The sequence below is a fragment of the Macaca thibetana genome, chromosome 2, assembly GCF_024542745.1.
Source record: "Macaca thibetana thibetana isolate TM-01 chromosome 2, ASM2454274v1, whole genome shotgun sequence".
Classification (NCBI taxonomy): domain Eukaryota; kingdom Metazoa; phylum Chordata; class Mammalia; order Primates; family Cercopithecidae; genus Macaca; species Macaca thibetana.
The window spans coordinates 11,396,423-11,416,047 of record NC_065579.1 but is presented as its reverse complement, the minus strand read 5'-3'; the positions used below and the strand labels follow the sequence as shown (position 1 = coordinate 11,416,047).

The following is a 19,625-nucleotide window of genomic DNA, read 5'->3' as shown; positions in this document are numbered from 1 at the left end:
AACTCTTGACTTCAGGTGATCTGCCTGTCTCGGCCTCCCAAAGTGCTGGCATTACAGGCATGAGCCACTGCACCTGACCTGAAGTTTACGTTCTAGTAAGTAGCAACAGACAGTAACATAAACCAAAATAAACAGGAAAACACCATAACAAAATAAAGCAGTGATATAATTGAGAATTGCTTCTATTTCTCTTTGTTGTCTTCTTGGTTCAGTCAGCCTGCTAAACTATATGGAACCTCATTTTCATGGGCCACTTATCTAAGCCAGGGGACCTTGGAAAGTCTCTCGTGTCTCTAATCTCAATGGCCTAATGTGACTTCTCTTGAAATATTTGGACATTAGCAGGAAGCCTAGGCTTTAGACCAGATCTTTGCTTTACTTTAATGGTGGACTTGACTTTACTGGTTGATTTTTAGGCTCTCTGTGGACTGTGGAGATGACATTTGGGGGACAGACAGACACTTGCCCTGCCTCTGTCTGAGAAAATTCTGTTTTGGATGTCTTGTTGAAGTTGTTGCTGACATCCTAAGCCCTTGCTGGGGTCATAATTTAATTCATCAGAATGTGTGGCTTGCAAGAACCGGCTCAGATCCTGCCCTTCAAAAACAAAACATGAGTGTGCCAAGGAAGTCCGAGGTGTTGAATGTTGCCACTTCAAGCCTAAACTTTCTAGGAACACCTAAGTGGGAAGCAGCTTCCAGTTCTCTAGGCTGCTTCTAGGCCAGAGCTGGGTTCCACAAGAGGCAGAATAGGAATATCTATGCTTAAGGAACTGGCAAAACAGGCTCTCTCTCTTTGTCTCTCTCTCTCTCTCTCACACACACACGCCCGCCAAGGTAGCTGTCAAAATCTTATCCTGAATTTTGGAACCAAAAAATCTTGAAAGATGGTATTCCAATATCACATTTTATGTAAGTTTTCTATTATGTTAGATTCAAATTGCGATTTGAGGCCACAAGCTTTTAGAATTCAGGGCCTTTTTAACGTGCCAAGCCCCACACCACTCCAGGAACTTCCCCACAGCCCAGTTCTCCGAATTCATACACAAGGTCTTTCCTAAATCTAGGGTCCAGGCCAGAGAGTGGAGGATGTGCTCTATTTCTTACCCGATTGCAGACCCTTTGAGAGTGCTCCCTTCTGAAGCACTCACTGTCTGAACTTGCGCGGTCTCACACTTAATTACGCACAGTGGGCAGGACTGTGATGTGGTCATTGGTGTCCTGACTTATTTTAGGGCAAATCTATGGGCGGGGGAGGCTTCCTGGACCACTGAGCAATTCATTTACATTAGGATGTTTCTCTGTCAGTTGCAGGAAAAAAAATCTTGTTTTCTGCTGTGGTTTTGACCTTTGCCTCATCTTCTGTTGCTGTTGTAGGAGGCAAAATAAGGGTCAAGGCCTGGAGACACAAGTGTTTTGACTGAAGCTCCACTTGGCTTCCCAAGCCCAAGCTGGGTTGCACCAGGTTCCCTAGGGTGGAGGCTGTGGGCAGCTGCCAGGGACATGTGCCTGCCCACTGGCCTCTGGCCCTCACTAAGCTGGCCAATGGGAAAGGACAATTGTGAGGTGGGGACTGCCTGCCCCCATGAGTACCAGGCTGTTGAGGCTGGGCCATCTCCTCCTCACTTCCATTCTGACTGCAGTCTGTGGTTCTGATTCCATACCAGAGGGTAAGAGCAATTCTGTGAAGTTGCAGGCTGGGTGAAGGGTACGTGCATAGCCTCTGTCTGGGATCACCCAGGCTTTCCTGTCCATAGCAGTGTGGGAGTGGATATAGGTGGATACTCTGGTCAGAGCAGCACTGGTGGAGGCAGATATGCACTGGGCTTCTTCCTCAATTCTGCCACAACCCCGAGAGAGAGAGGGTTATTTCAGGCATTCCTTCTAAGATGCCTGGAACCATTCTGAATTTTTCCCAGTTCTCTCTGTGGCAGGATACCTATTGAGGAAAAGTTAGGGTCAGTAAGGTGGGAGGGTTTGTCCACAGATGAAGTCCAATTTGATTAAGGGGGATAAGGGAATACATTGCCTCTTAGCTTGACCAGGTAGGGCAAAGGAAGAAGCATATGTGAAGGCAGCTTGAGAAAAGTCAAGCTGAGTGCTGACTTCAGACCGGAATTTGGAATCCAGCTCTGCCACTTTATTCTATTCAGCAAATATTTACTGAGCAGATCCTATGGTCCAGACAGTGGGTTGGGTTCACGAGATACAATGATGAGTGTGACATGGTTGTTGTCTATAGATTTGGGGATATCTGTAGGTATGGGGATATCTTACAAGGTAATCAAGAGGTTCTAATGAGGACAGGCATGGTGGCTCACACCTGTAATCCCAGCACTTTGGGAGACTGAGGCGGGCGGATCACCTGAGGTCAGTAGTTCCAGACTAGCCTGACCAACATGGTGAAACCCTGCCTCCACTAAAAATACAAAAATAGCCGGGTGTGGTGGCAGGTGCCTGTAATCCCAGCTACTCGGGAGGCTGAGGCAGGAGAATTGCCTGAACCTGGGAGGCGGAGGTCACAGTGAGGCGAGATCCTGCCACTGCATTCAAGCCTGGGTGACAGAGCGAGACTTCGTGTCAGAAAGAAAGAAAGAAAGAAAGAAAGAAAGAAAGAAAGAAAGAAAGAAAGAAAGAAAGAAAGAAAGAAAGAAAGAAAGAAGAGAGAGAGAGAGAGAGAGAGAGAGAGGAAGGAAGGAAGGAAGGAAGGAAGGAAGGAAGGAAGGAAGGAAGGAAGGAAGGAAGGAAGGAAGGAAGGTTCTAATGAGATAAAATGAGAAGAGCCTGGCGTATAGTTGGAACTTAGGAAAAATTATAATTAAAAAACATTTTCTGACAGGAGAAACTGGATCTACCTGGTTTTTGTGCAGCCCAATCCCGGTCACCCCAGGGAGTGCTGTTTCTGAGGCATCCTGGTGGTTTTGAGCTGTAGATGCTGAAGGTCAGAGTGGGAGGGATTTTACAGGTTAGGTCAGCCTCTCTTGTGTTAGAGGACGTGGATCCCTGGTCTGGAGAGGTTCTGGTTTTTAGATCAAGCCTCGCAAAGGGCGGCACCACCTCACTCCTAGGGACTCCGCTAGAAGGAAGGCCAGCTCTGCCTAATTCAGTTGGGGAGACGGGGGTCCCTTTATGCTAGCAGAATATGTCGGAAGGAGCATGATGGTGTCAGCTTGGTTCAGGAGGGCCAGTGGTACACAGGGAGTCCTGCAGCTTCCCTAGCAGTCCCTGCTGCCACTCTTCCTTAAGTCTTGAGGAGTTTTTTTGGCATAATCTAGGCTCACTGCAACTTCTACCTCCCGGGTTCAAGCGATTCTCCTGCCTCAGTCTCCCAAGTAGCTGAGACTACAGGCATGCGCCACCATGCCCAGCTAATTTTTGTATTTTTAGTAGCGATGAGGTTTCACCATGTTGGCCAGGATGGTCTCGATCTCTTGACCTCATGTTCCACCTGCCTTGGCCTCCCAAAGTGCTGGTATTACAGGCGTGAGCCACTGCGCCCAGCTGAGGAGTCTTAAGCTGAGATCACAGCATTGCACTCCAGCCTGGGTAAAAAGAGCAAAATTACATCTCAAAAAAAAAAAAAAAAAAAAAAAAAAAAGAGTAGACACAAGACTGGCTCCTTTTTTTTTTTTTTTTTTTTTTTTTTTCTGGGACAGGGTCTCACTCTGTCACCCAGGCTAGAGTGCAGTGGTGCAATCACAGCTCACTGCAGCCTCAATTTCCTGGGCTCAAGTGACCCTCCCATCTAAGCCTCCTGAGTAGCTGGGACTACAAGTGTGTGCCACCATGCCTGCCTAATTTTTAAAAATTTTTTGTAGAGACAGGATCTCACTATGTTGGCTGGGCTGGCCTCAAACTCCTGGGCTCAGCAGTCTTCCCATCTCAGCCTCCCAAAGGGCTGGGATTATATCCTTGCTCTTTTTAAGGTGGCTGTAGGGACAAACTTTCCACCTACTCCTTGTCAAGCCAGTGGACCGGTGGTCCCAGACATACGGCTAAAGTCAAGAGGTGATGTCTTTTGGAGAGTAGATGCTTTCAATCAGGAATTTCCATCAGAAACTCCATCATGTGGAGAGAGACTTATCCTAAAAATGTGGTGGTGGGGGATGCTCTGTTTTATTAGTTCCTTGAGGGTACGTGTGTGTGTGTGCGCGAGCTCATGTGGAAGGGTGTGTATGTGTGTGTGGGGGCGGTGCATATGTGTGTGGATGTGTGGATGTGGTGTGTGGGTGTGCACGTGCGTAGGTGGAGGTGTGTGTATGGGGGCGGGTATGTGTGTGTGTTGGGCATGGAGATATTGACAGCTCTCCCAGGGCTGAGTGAAGGCTTTCGGGCAAATCTCCTGGTAGCTAGGCAAAGCTGAGTTGATTCTTGGTTATGCCATTTATTATAGGGTTGCACTGTGAGAAACTGCCAATATTCTACACTTTGACTTTTATTTATTTTTATTTATTTATTTTTTTTTGAGACAGAGTTTCACCCTTGTCGCCTACGCTGGAGTGCAGTGGCGCAATCTCGGCTCACTGCAACCTCTGCCTCATGGGTTCAAGTGATTCTCCTGCCTCAGCCTCCCAAGTAGCTGGAATTACAGGCGCCCGCCACCATGCCCGACAAATTTTTGTGTTTTTAGTAGAGACGGGGTTTCACCATGTTGGCCAGGCTGGTCTGAAACTGCTGACCTCAGGTGATCCACCCACCTTGGCCTCCCAAAATGCTGGAATTACAGGCATGAGTCACTGTGCCCAGCCTATTTTGACTTTTAAAAATGGGAGTTTGATATAATTCAATCCAGTGGTTGAATTAGCTAGCATCTTTCTCTCTCCAGGTCTCAGGTTCTCCTACATGTTAGAGTCAAAAGCAGGGCTATGGGAAGATTAAGTAAAATCAATTTTGAAAATGCCTTATGAAAATTATACTCCAAGGAACTCGCGCCAGCGTCAGTTTTTCATGTTCCTCATCTCACATGATCACATTTAGTGGATTAGGAAGCTGAGTCTGAGAAGCTCCGTGTAATGCTTTCGGAGGCCCTGTGACGTGATGGAAAGCTCACTGGTTTGGAAGTCAGAACGGAGTCTCTCAGGGATCGCGTTTCCTTAATCTGTCAGTTTCCTCATCTCTAAAGTTGGGGTCATTTCCTTCCTTCATGGAGTTATTGTAAAGATGAAAATAAATAATGTGTAAAATCTAGCATGGGAGCTGGCTTCTATAAGGTTCTCATAAGTGCATTCCTACTCCTTCCCCTCAGCCTTCCCATTTGTAAAAGCAAGGCTGGAGGGAAGTGATTTTGGGGGCCCCTTTTGACTCTGACATTTGAGGATTTTGTATGCTTTGTTTTGAGACAGAGTCTTGCTCTGTCACCCAGGCTGGGGTGCAGCTCACCTCAAATTCCACCTCCCAGGCTCAAGCGATTCTTATGTCTCAACCTCCTGAGTACCTGGGATTACAGGCAGGCGCCTCCACCCCCAGCTATTTTGTGTGTGTGTGTGTGTTTTTTTTTTTCAGTAGAGACAGGGTTTTGCCATATTGGCCAGGCTGGTCTTGAACTCCTGACTTCATGTGACCCACCCATCTCAGCCTCCCAAAGTGCTGAGATTACAGGTGTGAGCTACTGTGCCTGGCCAATTTTGTGTGCTTTAATGCCCTTTTCTGCTGGAAGAATTGGCACCAGGTTTGGTGACCTCTTTCCCCCATACAGCTCTGCCTCCTACCAGTCCCAGAGGGGACCCTGTCCCTGCATTTTGCAGGATTCTGCTGTTGCAACTGAAATTCCAGTAGGTCAAACTGAAATTTCTCATACATTTTAACACGAAGATAAATGATCACAGTATGGCCGTTGAGGATCCAGAGAACCTCATGGTCATCCCCTTGTATAATTTTAACGACAGATGAATTCATGCCTGTGTGAGGTTTGCCAGGAAAGCCAGTGCAGGAGAAAACCAGTACAGCCATTTGGACTTCAGATCTCACCTCTGCCCTCTTTTACTTGATATCTTTGGGCAGAAATTACTGAACCTGTTTGGTCTTCGGATTTCTTCTGTGGGAACTGCGTCCTACCTCTGGGAGTTGTGTGGTCACATTGAGGTTAAAGGGGTGATGGCTGTGTAGCAGTGGTCCATACATATTTGTTTGCTTCCTTTCTCTTCACTTATGTGTGGAGCACTTTATGAGTTTATAAAATACTTCTTCATACTTTCTATCAGTTGGTTCTCACAATGCTATTGTAAAATAGGTTAAATGAGGATTACTGTCCCACATTTATAGGCAAAGAGCATGAAGTTGGGGAGGTTGGATGAAGGCTGGAAATTCACCCAGAGAGTTAGGTGAAGCCTAGAGTGGAAGCCAGGTCACTTGCTTCATAATCTGCAAGTTATTTTTTTATTTTTCTTTTCTTTTTTTTAATTGAGATAGAGTTTTGCTTTTGTTGCACAGGCTGGACTACAATGGTGCGATCTCAGATCACTGCAACTGCTGCCTCCCAGGTTCAAGCAATTCTCCTGCCTCAGCCTCCCGAGTAGCTGGGATTATAGGCATGCACCACCATGCCTGGCTAATTTTGTGTTTTTAGTAGAGACAGGGTTTCACTATGTTGGTCAGGCTGGTCTCGAACTCTGGACCTCAGGTGATCCTCCCTCCTCGGCCTCCCAAAGTGCTGAGATTACAGTGGAAGTCTTTTTATGCTACTTTTTTCTTGTATCCCTCACCCCATAGGGTGGAATATTGAAAGGCAGGATGTGTGACCACAATACTTTTCTCCTCCTGGACTATGTCTAAGAGTCTGTTATTGGGTTCTGAAGACCAGAGTTTAATTTCCTGTCTCTCAAAATAGTTGTGAGAATTGAACGAGATACCAAGTGAGGAAAGGGTTTACAGCATTTTCAAAAATTTTAAAAGTCCGCAAAATTTTTAGTTTGAATACAGATAAAATAGATCCCTTTATTTTATAAAAAGTAACAAAATTTGTTATTTAACAACTATGTTATTTATTAATTTTGCCTTTTTGTATGCTGCCAGGAAAGAAATATTAAGAAATCTTAAATTGATTATGGTGAATCAGAAGGTCTGCCTGGATTTTTTATTGCTTTAACTGTACAGCTAATCATAAAACCTCAAATTTCTTTTTAATGACATTTCAAGGGTGCACTTAGCTGTGTAACTCCTTTGTTGCCAAAAGCTTTGTCACCAAAAACAATTAAGCAGATTCCTGAGTTACTGAAGGACACATAACAGAGTTGAGACTTAGGAATTTTGGTGCCATGCTAAGTCTACAGGGACACAACAAATAGCATTTTACAAAGGCAAAGAATTGTAACACTTGAGATTTAACTTCTTGATCCATGTAAAAGTTTTCTTTATAGGCATAATTGAGTTTTAGATCATAGTACTCAATATTACTTAGTAATATTTTTTTTCTGATAGAAATAGAGTGTAACAGGCTGGGCACAGTGGCTCACGCCTATAATCCCAGCACTTTGGGAGGCCGAGGCGGGCGGATCACTTGAGGTCAGGAGTTTGAGACCAGCCCGGCCAACATGGTGAAATCCCATCTCTACTAAAAATACCAAAAATTAGCCAGGTGTGGTTGTGGATGCCTGTAATCCCAGCTACTTGAGAGGGTGAGGCAGGAGGCGCTTGAACCCGGGAGGCAGAGGTTGCAGTTAGCTGAGATGGGGCCACTGCACTCCAGTCTGGCCCACAAAGCGAGACTCCGCCTCAGAAAAAGAGAGAGAGAGAGAGAGAGAGAGGGAGAGAGAGAGAGAGAGAGAGAGAAAGGAAGGAAGGAAAGAAGGAAGGAAGGAAGGAAGGAAGGAAGGAAGGAAGGAAGGAAGGAAGGAAGGAAGGAGGGAGGGAGGGAGGGAGGGAGGGAGGGAGGGAGGGAGGGAGGGAGGGAGGGAGGGAGGGAAACAAAGTGTAGCAATGGCAATATCTAAAAAAACAGATATTTTTGTATGTTTGTAATTTTATATATATGACCCCAACTTTAGAGATGAGGAAACTGAGAGATTAAGGAAATGATCGCTGAGAGACTCTGTTCTGACTTCTAAATCAGTGAGCTTTCTATCATATCACGGTGCCTCCGAAAGCATTACACAGAACTTTCTAATGTCAGCTTCCTAATCCGCTAAACGGGATCATGTGAGGTGAGGAACATGAGAACGCTGACATTGGTGAGGGTTTCTTGGAGTACAATTTTCATGTGGTATTTTTAAAACTTATTCTACTTAATCTTCCCAAAGCCCTGCTTTTGACTCTAATGTGTAGGAGAACCTGAGACTTGGAGAGGGCAAGATGCTAGCGACAGAGCAAGACTCCGTCTCCAAATAAATAAATAAGTAAAATAAAAAAGAACACAAATAATTCTGAAAGAATTTTTTTTTAATTAGGCATGTTTGCACTGGTCTTCAATTGTTATTAATTGCCAATTTCCCACCCAGAATTAAGTTGGAATGCAACTTTCTTTTTCAATCAGAGTCCATTCTTAGTCTTGGAAACTTCCGAGGCTCCTGTGCTCATCGTGCTCTTGTATTTCCAGCACCTCTACCCCATGCCACTGTCATGGAACCTAGGCTGATTGCACCTATTAGTGGAGAAATCTGTCCATAGTACTGAAATGTGGGGACAAAGGGTGTTCCCTTAAGGTAGGAGAAAGGGATCTTTATTTTTATCAAAGGGGGAGGAGCCATTAAACTCCAGAGACCCCTGAGTTTGTCCTCTCTCCAAGGTTTTGGGGTAAGCCCCCATTCACCCTTTATCTCTGGGGCCTTCTTTAGCTGCCTCCACCCGTTCACATATTCTGGATTCTCTCCTCCTATTTCCCAGTGGAAAATGATGGAGCCTCACAGATTCTTCCCATTTCTGGAGAAAAACACGCATGGAGCTCAAAGTTCTCAGTTTTATTGCCAAAGCCATAATAAGAAAAGGCAGAGGTGACAAGCAGTCAGGAAGTTTAAAGATGCGTGAAATCTTTAAAGTCTCAAAACAAGAATTCTCCTAAAATACAAAAGGGGCTTTGCTGGTCTCTCCTTAGCTTCTCATGTAGCTCACCTCTTTTTTCTTATCTTGAGACTAGTCAAACCTAAGCTGATTCTCATTTTATTTCCAGCAGCTATTGAGAACACTCTCCTGAACTCTTCAAATTCAGTAGAGGGCGACAAATGTACATATAAATGATAGTAGCGGGTCTTAAATAAAAACTCATGACACCTAAAAGGGCAGCACCTGAGTCTGATTGCACCTGTTTCTATTGCTGTTTCTGCCTCTCTTCTCTCTGTCTGCCATTTCATTCTCAATTGTTACTTTACTTATAAGATCATATTAGAACCTGATATTTGATAAATGATGCATCAGATCTATAGTGAAGGAAAAAATGCAATTAAAGTTGTTGTAACAGCTAGTCTTCAAGTGGGGAGAAATCATTTGAGTACCTTAGGTCACACTTTACATCAAAACAGAAAATCAGAGCTACATTAAAGAGTGAAACTTTAACTATATCAAACAATAGAAAAAAAACGGAAGAAAATTGAATACTTACTAAATCTTAGCATGAATAACAACTGCTTAACACTTAGATGCAAGGCCCGGGTGTGGTAGCTTATGCCTTTAATCCCAGCACTTTGGGAGCCCAAGGCAGGAGGATCTCCTGAGGTCTGGAATTTGAGAGTAGCCTGGCCAACACGGTGAAACCCCCTCTCTACTAAAACATGCAAAAATTAGCCGAGTGTGGTGGTGCATGCCTGTAATCTCAGCTGCTTGGGAGGCTAAGGCATAAGAATCGCTTGAACCCGGGAGGTAGAGGCTGTAGTGAGCCCAGATTGTGCCACTGCACTTCAGCCTGGGTGACAGAGTGAAACCCTCTCTCAAAAAAAAAAAAAAAAAAAAAAAAAAAGCAAACTAGAGCTGTGAGGTACCATTATTTCTTTTGCTCACTAAACTGACAACACACACATGTTTTTTATAATACCCAAAGCTAATGAGGGTAGTTAAGGTATGCCCTTTTATACACACACTAAAGTATAACATACACTGCCATGTGGGGCTATGTTTCAGGACACTTAAAACTGTACATACCTTTTGGTCCAGTATTTTACTTCTGGGAATCTGTCATAACAGAATCATAATCTTGGGGAAAGCTATATATCTAAGGATATTTAAAATATTATTTAAAAATCAAAGTATAATTTCTTAAAGAATATAAAATAATATTTAAAAATGAAAATATGCTAAAAGTTTGATGAAATATAAATGGTCGAATATATATTGATTATATCCACTTACTAGACTAGCACTCTGAGACATTACAAATAGTGATTATAAAAACTAGAAAATGACAAGGGAAAAATAGAGGAATAAAGTTTTACATAAAGTATGATTTCCACTATGTTTAAAAATAAACAGAGACATTCTTGGGGTTGAGGATTGTTTTCTTTTCTGTCATTTCCAAAGAACTACATAACTATTATTTTTAATGAACTATATATGTAATATATACATATAGTTTATATGTATATACAAAGTTTATCTCATGTATTTGATAAAGATGAAAGATGAGTTGGTTGTGCCATGTGAAGAGGGCAGTATAGCGCCCAGGTAATGGAGCCTAGGAGTGGGATTCCAGATACCAGGCGAATCACGGTCTTTCTTCCATCCCTCACAGAGGAATAGGTTTGTCTTCAACAAACCTTCAGTTGTCCTGAAGACAAACCTAATTCTGGAGACGTCAAATAATCTAGAAGAGACAAGCAAACTGATGAAAAATAGTGAATCTTTAAGGTAAAATAAAGCACATGGACTAGGCTTTGTTTAGAATCAGATTCTTGGGATTAGCCACATTAACCCACAGAGGGTCTTAGTGATGCCTCTAATCCAGGATCCTAGGGCCTGTTTCTCTCTGTGAGATGCTTTCTCCCAACTCCTTGGTGAGAGTGGGAAGACTAAGACCTCAGCAATCAGAGGTGGGGGCCTAAGATCCCCCTAAGATCAGAGGCAGACTCTGAGAGGGGACAAAAGTCCCTATACTTGTATTGGGCCCTTTTCTGGGAGGCGGATATTGAAGAATGATTTTGAGACAGGGAGTCCTTTGACTACCTGTGCCACTTGAGCTGTTTGCTAGGGCTCCAGAATACGTATTTCAAATACGTTCCCCACTCCCTCCTTCCTTCCCTCTTCCACTTTTCCTTTTTTCTTCCTTTCTTCTTTTCCTTCCTTCCCTTCCTTTCTCTGGCTCTCTCATGATTTCTTTTCCTCATTATGAAAGTACTTATTTAGCCCTTACTCTGCTATTAGTGTGTTAGTCTTTGCCCCCTGGTACTTGCTGTTTAATGGAGAAATGGGTGAGCGAAACAGAAATTACAGCAGAGTGCAATAGAACGCAATAGAGCTAAGCTAGGTGTATAAATCCATTCTCACACTGCTATGAAAAACTACTTGAGACTGTGTAATTTATAAAGAAAAGAGGTTTAATTGACTCACAGTTCCACAGATGGTACAGTGGGCATGGCTGGGGAGCCCTCAGATAACTTACAATCATGGTGGAAGAGCGAAGGGGAAGCAAGCACATTATATGGCGGCAGGAGAGAGAGTGAGAGAGAGGGGGGAGAGAGAGAGAGAGAGAGAGAGAGCACATATAGGGGAAGTGCTACACACTTTCAACCAGATCTTGTGAGAATTCACCTACTATCATGAGAACAGCAAGGGGGAAGTCAGCCTCCATGATTCCATCACCTCCGACCAGGCCCCTTCTCCAACACATGTGGACATGATATTTGGGTGGGGACACAGACCCAAACCATATTACCAGGGCACTGGAGAAACACAGAGGTGAAAGAACAAACCAAGGAGTGAGATGGAGAAGAAGGACTTCCTGAAAGAGATGACATCCGAACTGGGTCCTGAATAGAGATCAGACAGGAGAGGAGGGGCAGCTAAAGGTGGCCCAGGCAAACAAAGGGCCAGCGGATATGTTCATGGGATGATGTGTCTCTTGTTGTCTGTTTAACTGAAGGTGAGTCTCTCTCTCTTTCTCTCTCTCTCTCTCTCTGTGTGTGTGTGTGTGTGTGTGTGTGTGTGCAAATGTAATATACCAAATGGTCAAACATGTGCCCCAGGAGAAGGGTAGAGGAAGAAAGAATGAGAGAGTAAGAAGGAGGAATAGACACAGAAAATGAGAGAAAAGAGGGGAAAGAAAAAGAAGAAAGGAGCCAGGGGAGAGAAGCTGGTTAGCACTGATTGGAGCAATCTGTGTCATCGTACTTGGGAAACTCAAGGATGGATTCTTGGCAAGTTGACTCTTGGAGCTTTCCCTGTGCTCGTTCCTGTGCTCCGATATGGAAAAATTAGAGGAGTGTCATCTGTGCAATCACTGAATTCATAATCTTGGTGAGGAAAGGAGACTACACAAAGGAATAATGTTAAGTATTACAAATTTGGGGGCAGAAAGAGATCAAGGTGGGCTGCAATATTCAGAAAAGTCTTCCTGAAAGAGTTGAATACTGAGAAAGCAGCTCCTTGAAGTGGAATCTGCTGAGGCGGATGGAGTCCTGTGTAGGTATCAGCTGGGTGTGCTGTGTGGGGTCTGTCTCTCCATGGCTGACAGTGCACATGTGGATTCCAGGACTCAGGATGTTGCTGGGAGCTGTTCTACTGCTATTAGCTCTGCCCAGTCATGGCCAGGATACCACAACTCAAGGGCCCGGAGTCCTGCTTCCTCTGCCCAAGGGGGCCTGCACAGGTTGGATGGCAGGCATCCCAGGGCATCCAGGCCATAATGGGGTCCCAGGTCGTGATGGCAGAGATGGCACCCCTGGCGAGAAGGGTGAGAAAGGAGATCCAGGTAAGAATGTTTTTGGCCTCTTTCATCACATACCTCCTTAACTGATATAAACTACATGAAGGCATTCGTTATTAACTAAGGCCTAGACACAGGGAGAAAGCAAAGCTTTTTTATGTAAACCATAAGCGACTTGAAGTGGATTTGAGGTTGGTCTTCCAAGGATGAGAATAGGTGGTGCCTCTATAATGAAGACTTTGACTTTGCTGCATCTGCATGTCCTTTTCCATCCCCTTTCCCATCTTCACCCTCATCCTTATTCCCAATGCATTCATATTCTGATTCCTCTTTCTGTCTAGCTAACTTCTATTCCATCCAGTGGCATTCAACCACATTTACTGCACACCTGCACACCCCCCGAAGGGCACAATCTTGCCTTTGGGGAACTCTTGATCTAGGTAAGATGTCTAATGTGCAAGGCTCTGTTGGTGGTTACTACAAGATAGTCTACTCTGAAAATGTCAAACTGAATGTGAACGAGTATTCTAAGTATGGAGCATAGAGAAAGTGTACCTACCATGGACCTGGATGAAGAATGAAAGCTTCAAGGAGGAAGCAGAGCTTCAACTAGGCCTTGAATGATGGATAGGCAGAATAGAGGAGGAGAGACAGCCTAGATAGAGGGGGTAGAATTGCAAAACCAGGGTTGATGGTGCCAGCACAGAAAGGGCTGGCAGGGTGGGGGGTCTATGACAGAGACCTATAGGGGATAAAGATGGAGTTGAATTTATGGGAGCCTGCCTGTCTGTGGGAGATATAGAAGGAGGAGGTAACATCTCTCTCCTTTTGGGAGCTCTTATTGGTTTCTTGCTCTATAAGTCAAGAAGGTTGTGAGTGGGAGCCACAGGGATGGTAATTTAGGCTGTAACCAACCTAGGCAGGAGTTCTGTTCTTTGTGGTCACTGAGGTCTTCTCATTCCTTAGGTCTTATTGGTCCTAAGGGAGACACTGGTGAAACTGGAGTAACCGGGGCTGAAGGTCCCCGAGGCTTTCCGGGAATCCAAGGCAGGAAAGGAGAACCTGGAGAAGGTGCCTATGTATACCGCTCAGCATTCAGTGTGGGATTGGAGACCTACGTTACTGTCCCCAACATGCCCATTCGCTTTACCAAGATCTTCTACAATCAGCAAAACCACTATGATGGCTCCACTGGTAAATTCCACTGCAACATTCCTGGGCTGTACTACTTTGCCTACCACATCACAGTCTATATGAAGGATGTGAAGGTCAGCCTCTTCAAGAAGGACAAGGCTATGCTCTTCACCTATGACCAGTACCAGGAAAATAACGTGGACCAGGCCTCCGGCTCTGTGCTCCTGCATCTGGAGGTGGGCGACCAAGTCTGGCTCCAGGTGTATGGGGAAGGAGAGCGTAATGGACTCTATGCTGATAATGACAATGACTCCACCTTCACAGGCTTTCTTCTCTACCACGACACCAACTGATCACCACTAACTCAGAGCCTTGTCCCAGGCCAAACAGCCCCAAAGTCAATTAAAGGCTTTCAGTACAGTTAGGAGACTATTATTTAGTTGGAGGCCTTTGAATATTATTCATTCATTCACTCATTCATGTATTCATTCATTCATCAAGTAACTTTAAAAAAACCATATGCTATGTTCCCAGTCCTGGGGAGTTTCAGAAACATGACCAGATAACTGACTAGAAAGAAGCAGTTGACAATGCTCTTTTGTGCCCACTGTTTCTCCCGATGCTCATATCAATCCTGTAAAGCACAGGGAACAAGCTTTCTCCTGTTTTTACAGATTGGGTCCTGAGGCTGAGAGAGTTAAGTGAATGTCTAAGGTCACACAAGTATTAAGTGACAGTGCTAGAAATCAAACCAGAGCTGTGGGCTTTGCTCACTAGACCGTGCCCTTTTATAGAAGCACGTGGTCTCTTTGGAGTGTTGGTAGGTATCTGTTGCCCACCTCACCTGAGACTCATTGAATTTGCCTTTCCCCTTCTATCTCCCACAGACAGGCAGGCTCCCATAAATTCAACTCCATCTTTATCTCCTATAGGTCTCTATCATAGACCCTCCACCCTGCCAGCCCTTTCTGTGCTGGCACCATCAACCCTGGTTTTGCAATTCAAAAGGCAAACCTCCTCCAGCAGAGCTCCCTCAGAGAAAGTGGTTCTATGATGAAGTCCTGTCTTGAAAGGACTACTACTCAGTGGCCCCTGCACTACTCTACTTTTACCTATGTCCCTTCTCATGCTCTTCCCTCCAACTGGGAAAGCCAACTCCATCTCAACGTGCTGAACTCATCCCTGTTCCTCCAGGCTGCCTGGCCAGGAGCTTCTCTGATGTGATAGCCACTGTTTTTGTTTTGTTTTGTTTTGTTTTGTTTTGAGATGGAGTCTCACTCTATCACCCAGTCTGGAGTACAGTGACATGATCTCAGCTCCCTGCAGCCTCCTTCTCCTGGGTCCAAGCAATTCTGGTGCCTCAGCCTCCCGAGTAGCTGAGACTACAGGCTTACACCACCACACCTGGCTAATTTTTGTATTTTTGGTAGAAATGGGGTTTCGCCATATTGGCCAGGCTGGTCTGGAACTCCCTGCCTAGGTGATCCACCCACCTAAACCTCCCAAATTGCTGGAATTACAGGTGTGAGCCACCGTGCCCACTCAATATCTCACTTTTTTTTTTTTTTTTTTTTTTTGCCCTGCATGAGAGTCCGGGGTGTGAGGAACACCTCCCACCAGGCTAGAGGCAACTGCCCAGGAAGGACTGTGCTCCCTCCACCTCTGAATCCCTTGTAAATGCCTCATGAAGACCAATCTCTTGAATCCCATATCTACCCAGAATTAACTCCATTCCAGTCTCGGCATGTAACCAGTTTTATCCACAGAAACGTTTTCATTTTAGGAAATCCCTGGTTTTAAGTATCCAATCCTCGTTCAGCTGGACAATATGAATCTTTTCCACTGAAGTTAGGGAGGACTGTGATTTTCAGAACACTTAAAGAATTTTCCATCAAGAAAGTAGCTTGAGCCTGAAATGCAAAACCCATGGAGGAATTTTGAAGCCATTCTTCCCTTGAGTACCAACAGGGTCAGGGAAGACTGGGCCTCCTGAATTTATTCTTGTTCTTTAGGAATTACAGGTTGAGGTAGTTGATGTTGGTAAACATTCTCTCAGGAGACAGTAATTCCAGTGATGCTTTTCAAAGATTTTAGCAAAAACTGAGTTAATAGCATTCTCTATCAATATATTAAAAAACCTATTTTTTTTTTGCTTACAGTTTTAAATTCTGAATAATAATTCTCTCATTTATGTGTATTGCTAATCATTAAGGTATTATTTTTTCCACATATAAAGCTTTGTCTTTTAAAATGCTTGCGTATTATTTTATTTTATTTCTTTCTCTTTCTTTCTTTCCCTTCCTTCCTTCCTTCCTTCCTTCCTTCCTTCCTTCCTTCCTTCCTTCCTTCCTTCCTTCCTTCCCCCCTCCCTCCCTGTCTCTCTCTCTCTCTCTTTCTTCCTTCCTTCCTTCCTTCGTTCTTTTTTTGTTTTTTAGATGGAGTCTCACTCTGTCACCAGGCTGGAATGCAGTGGCTTGATCTTGGCTCACTGCAACCTCCACCTCCCAGGTTTAAGCGACTCTCCTGCCTCAGCGACTCTCCTGCCTCAGCCTTCCGAGTAGCTGGGACTACTGGCACACGCCACCACACCTGGCTAATTTTTGTACTTTTAGTAGAGACAGGGTTTCACCATGTTGGCCAGGATGTTCTCGATCTCCTGACCTCATGATCCGCCCACCTCAGCCTCCCAAAGTGCTGGGATTACAAGCGTGAGCCACTGCGCCCGGCCTCGCATATTATTTTCTACAAGTAAAGATACTATCCAGCATTAAACATAAAAACACTTGCTGCACATCACTTTTTGTGTTTTTCTCTTTGAGATAGAGTCTCACTCTGTTGCCCAGACTAGAGTGCAGTGGCGCAATTTCAGCTCACTGCAATCTTTGCCTCCCAGGTTCAAGCGATTTTCCTGCCTCAGCCTCCTGAGTAGCTGGGACCACAGGTGCCTATCACCACGACCAGCTAATTTTTGTATTTTTAGTAGAGACGGAGTTTCATCATGTGGGCCAGGCTGGTCTCGAACTCCTGATCTTATGATCCACCCGCCTCCACTTTTGTTTTTATTTTTTGAGAAAGATAGATATGAGCTTTTCGGAGGGATGAAGAGGTGAGAGTAAGCCTTTTGTTAGTCAGGACTCATGTTGTGAATGTCATTCACAACAGAAAACCCAAAATATTATGCAAACTATTGTAAGCAAGAAAAATAATGGAAAAATGGAAACATTTATTCCTTTGCATAATAGAAATTACCAGAGTTGTTCTGTCTTTAGATAAGGTTTGAAACAAAGGTTCAGAACAATCAAGACCCTTTTTTGTATGTCCTTCTGCTCTTCCTTCTGCAGTGTAGGCTTTACCCTCAGGCACTACACAGTATAGTTCTAGGGTTTCCCTCCTGATATCAAAAAGGCTGTGGCCCGCCCAGCTCTCGCATCCCCACGCCACACCATCGGGCTAAATGGACATCATGTTTTCTGGTGGTGCCCAAAGAAGAGAGAGGAAGCTCTCTTTCCCAGATGCCCCAGCAAGTATAACCTTGCATCTCATTGGCTCTGGCTGAGTTGTGTGCCTGTCTCTGACCAATCACTGAGTCAGGAGGATGAAATATTCATATCGACTTAATTGCAGTTTAAGCTAGGGGTATGTAGAGGTATTTTCCCTAAAGCAAAATTGAAACACTGTTATCAGAAGTGGGAGAATGGATGATAGAAGCAAAATAATACCTGTCCACAACAAACTCTTAATGCTGTGTTTGAGCTTTCCTGAGTTTCCCAGAGAGACATTGCTGGAAAATTCCTATTGATTTTCTCTAAAATTTCAACAAGTAGCTAATGTCTGGCCATACTCACAGTCTCACATCTGGTTGGGGTGGGCTCCTCACAGAATACGCTTTCACAGTTACCCTAAATTCTCTGGGGCCAGGTTATTCCTTTGTGGAACTAGAGGAACAGAGAGTGTCAACTGAGGCCAAAAGAGGCCTGAGAGAAACTGAGGTCAAGATTTTAGGATTCATGGTCCTGTGATGCTTTGAGATATAATTGTGGATTTGTCCAGTTCTCTTTAGTTCTGTCAGCTTTTGCTTCATATATTTTAGTGCTCTATTGTTAGATACATACACATTTAGTATTATGTCTTCTTGATGCATTTACTCTCTTATCATTACTTAATGTCCTTTATCTCTGATAATTTTCTGTGTTCTGAAGTCTACTTTGTCTAAAAATAAGACTTTCTTTTCTTTTCAACTTTCTTTTCTTTCTCCTTCCTTCCTTCCTTCCTTCCTTCCTTCCTTCCTTCCTTCCTTCCTTCCTTTCCTTCTTTCTTTCCTTCTTTTTTTGAGACAGAGTCTCATTCTGTGGCCCAGGCTGGAGTGCAGTGATGTGATCTTGGCTCACTGCAACCTCCTCCATGAGCAATTCTCCTGCCTCAGCCTCCCGAGTAGCTGGGACTACAGGCACATGCCACTGTGCCTGGCTAATTTTTGTATTTTTAGTAGAGACGGGATTTCACCATATTGGTCAGGCTGGTCTCAAACTCCTGACTTTGTGATCCACCCACCTTGGCCTCCCAAAGTGCTGGGATTACAGGCATGAACCACCACGCCCAGCTAACTTTCTTTTGATTAGTGTTTTCACGGTTTATCTTTTTACATCATGTTACTTTAGATATATCTATATTATTGTATTTAAAATGTGTTTCTTACAGACTGTATGTAGTTGGTATCATTTTTATCCAGTCTAAAAACATCTGTCTTTTAATTGGTGTTTAAACAATTTATACTTAATAAAATTGTTGAATTTAAGATGGATAGCCATTTTATTTGTTTTCTATTCACCACTTCTGTTTTAGTCTCTTTCCAGAATTCTTTTGGATTATTTAAATATTTCATAATATTTTATCTTTATTTATTTATTGGGTTTTTGCCTATAACTCTGTGGTACTTTTTGATGGTTGCTTGAGGGATTACAGTGTACTTAACTTTTCACAGTATACATAGAGTTAATATTTTGCCACTTCCAGTAAACCACAGATGGCTTATAATCATATTAGTTCTTCTATCCATTTCCTTTTATGTTATAGTCGTCATATATATTACATCTATATACATTGAAACATTATAGGCAATATTATGATTTTTGCATTCAACAGTTATATATATTTTTTAAAGAATTTAAGAGGAGAAAAATACTTTGCTTATTAGGATCTTAATCATTTCTTTCATTCTTTATTAATTTCTAATGTTCTATGTTTCTGGTGTAATTTCTCAACCTGAAAAACTTTATTTAGCATTTATTTTAGAGCAAGTCTGTTGATGATGAATTCTCTTAGTTTTTCTTCATCTGAGAATGCCTTCATCTTTTCTGCATTCCTGAAATACATTTTTGCTGGATATGGAATTCTGAGCGGATAGTTCTTTCTTCTAGCACTTTATTTTATTTAGTTTAATTTTTTTCAGTGCTTTAAAGATGTTTCTGTCTTCTGGGACCCATGGGGTGTGTGTGTGTGTGTGTGTGTGTGTGTGTGTGTGTGTATGTGTATGTGTGTGTGTGTATATATATATATATTTTCCCTTTATCTCAAAGGTTCTATGGTTTCAGATGAGTAACCTGCAGTCACAGTTTTCTCTTTTGTGTAATTTATCATTTTTCCTTCCAGCTGCTTTCGAGATGCTTTGTTTACCTCTGATTTTCAACAATTTGATTTTGATGTGTCTGGGT

The 19,625-nt window shown here is 43.6% G+C and overlaps 1 protein-coding gene across 2 annotated transcripts; it reads left to right on the top strand.

Annotated features, from left to right (window-relative positions):
- The first annotated feature begins 1,569 nt into the window (after positions 1-1,569).
- Positions 1,570-18,709, top strand: ADIPOQ (adiponectin, C1Q and collagen domain containing). 2 transcript variants are annotated; one of them, XM_050776618.1, is made up of 4 exons: positions 1,648-1,669; positions 10,651-10,766; positions 12,607-12,825; positions 13,747-18,709. In XM_050776618.1, exons 3-4 carry the CDS (start codon positions 12,615-12,617, stop codon positions 14,265-14,267), a joined length of 732 nt encoding a protein of 243 aa, XP_050632575.1. In that variant the 5' UTR covers positions 1,648-1,669; positions 10,651-10,766; positions 12,607-12,614; the 3' UTR covers positions 14,268-18,709. The 2 variants fall into 2 exon arrangements, with proteins under 2 accessions (XP_050632570.1, XP_050632575.1); XM_050776613.1 differs by lacking the exon at positions 10,651-10,766 and having other exon boundaries at positions 1,570-1,669.
- Positions 18,710-19,625: the final 916 nt, after the last annotated feature.

What these genes read in the sequence shown, in the direction of transcription:
- ADIPOQ (XM_050776613.1), top strand. Translation starts at nt 1,585, where the DNA reads ATGAGTACCAGGCTGTTGAGGCTGGGCCATCTCCTCCTCACTTCCATT. An exon ending in TTCTGATTCCATACCAGAGG is followed by an intron (nt 1,670 to 12,606) that starts GTAAGAGCAATT and finishes TGTGGATTCCAG; the next exon opens with GACTCAGGATGTTGCTGGGA. An exon ending in GGGTGAGAAAGGAGATCCAG is followed by an intron (nt 12,826 to 13,746) that starts GTAAGAATGTTT and finishes CTCATTCCTTAG; the next exon opens with GTCTTATTGGTCCTAAGGGA.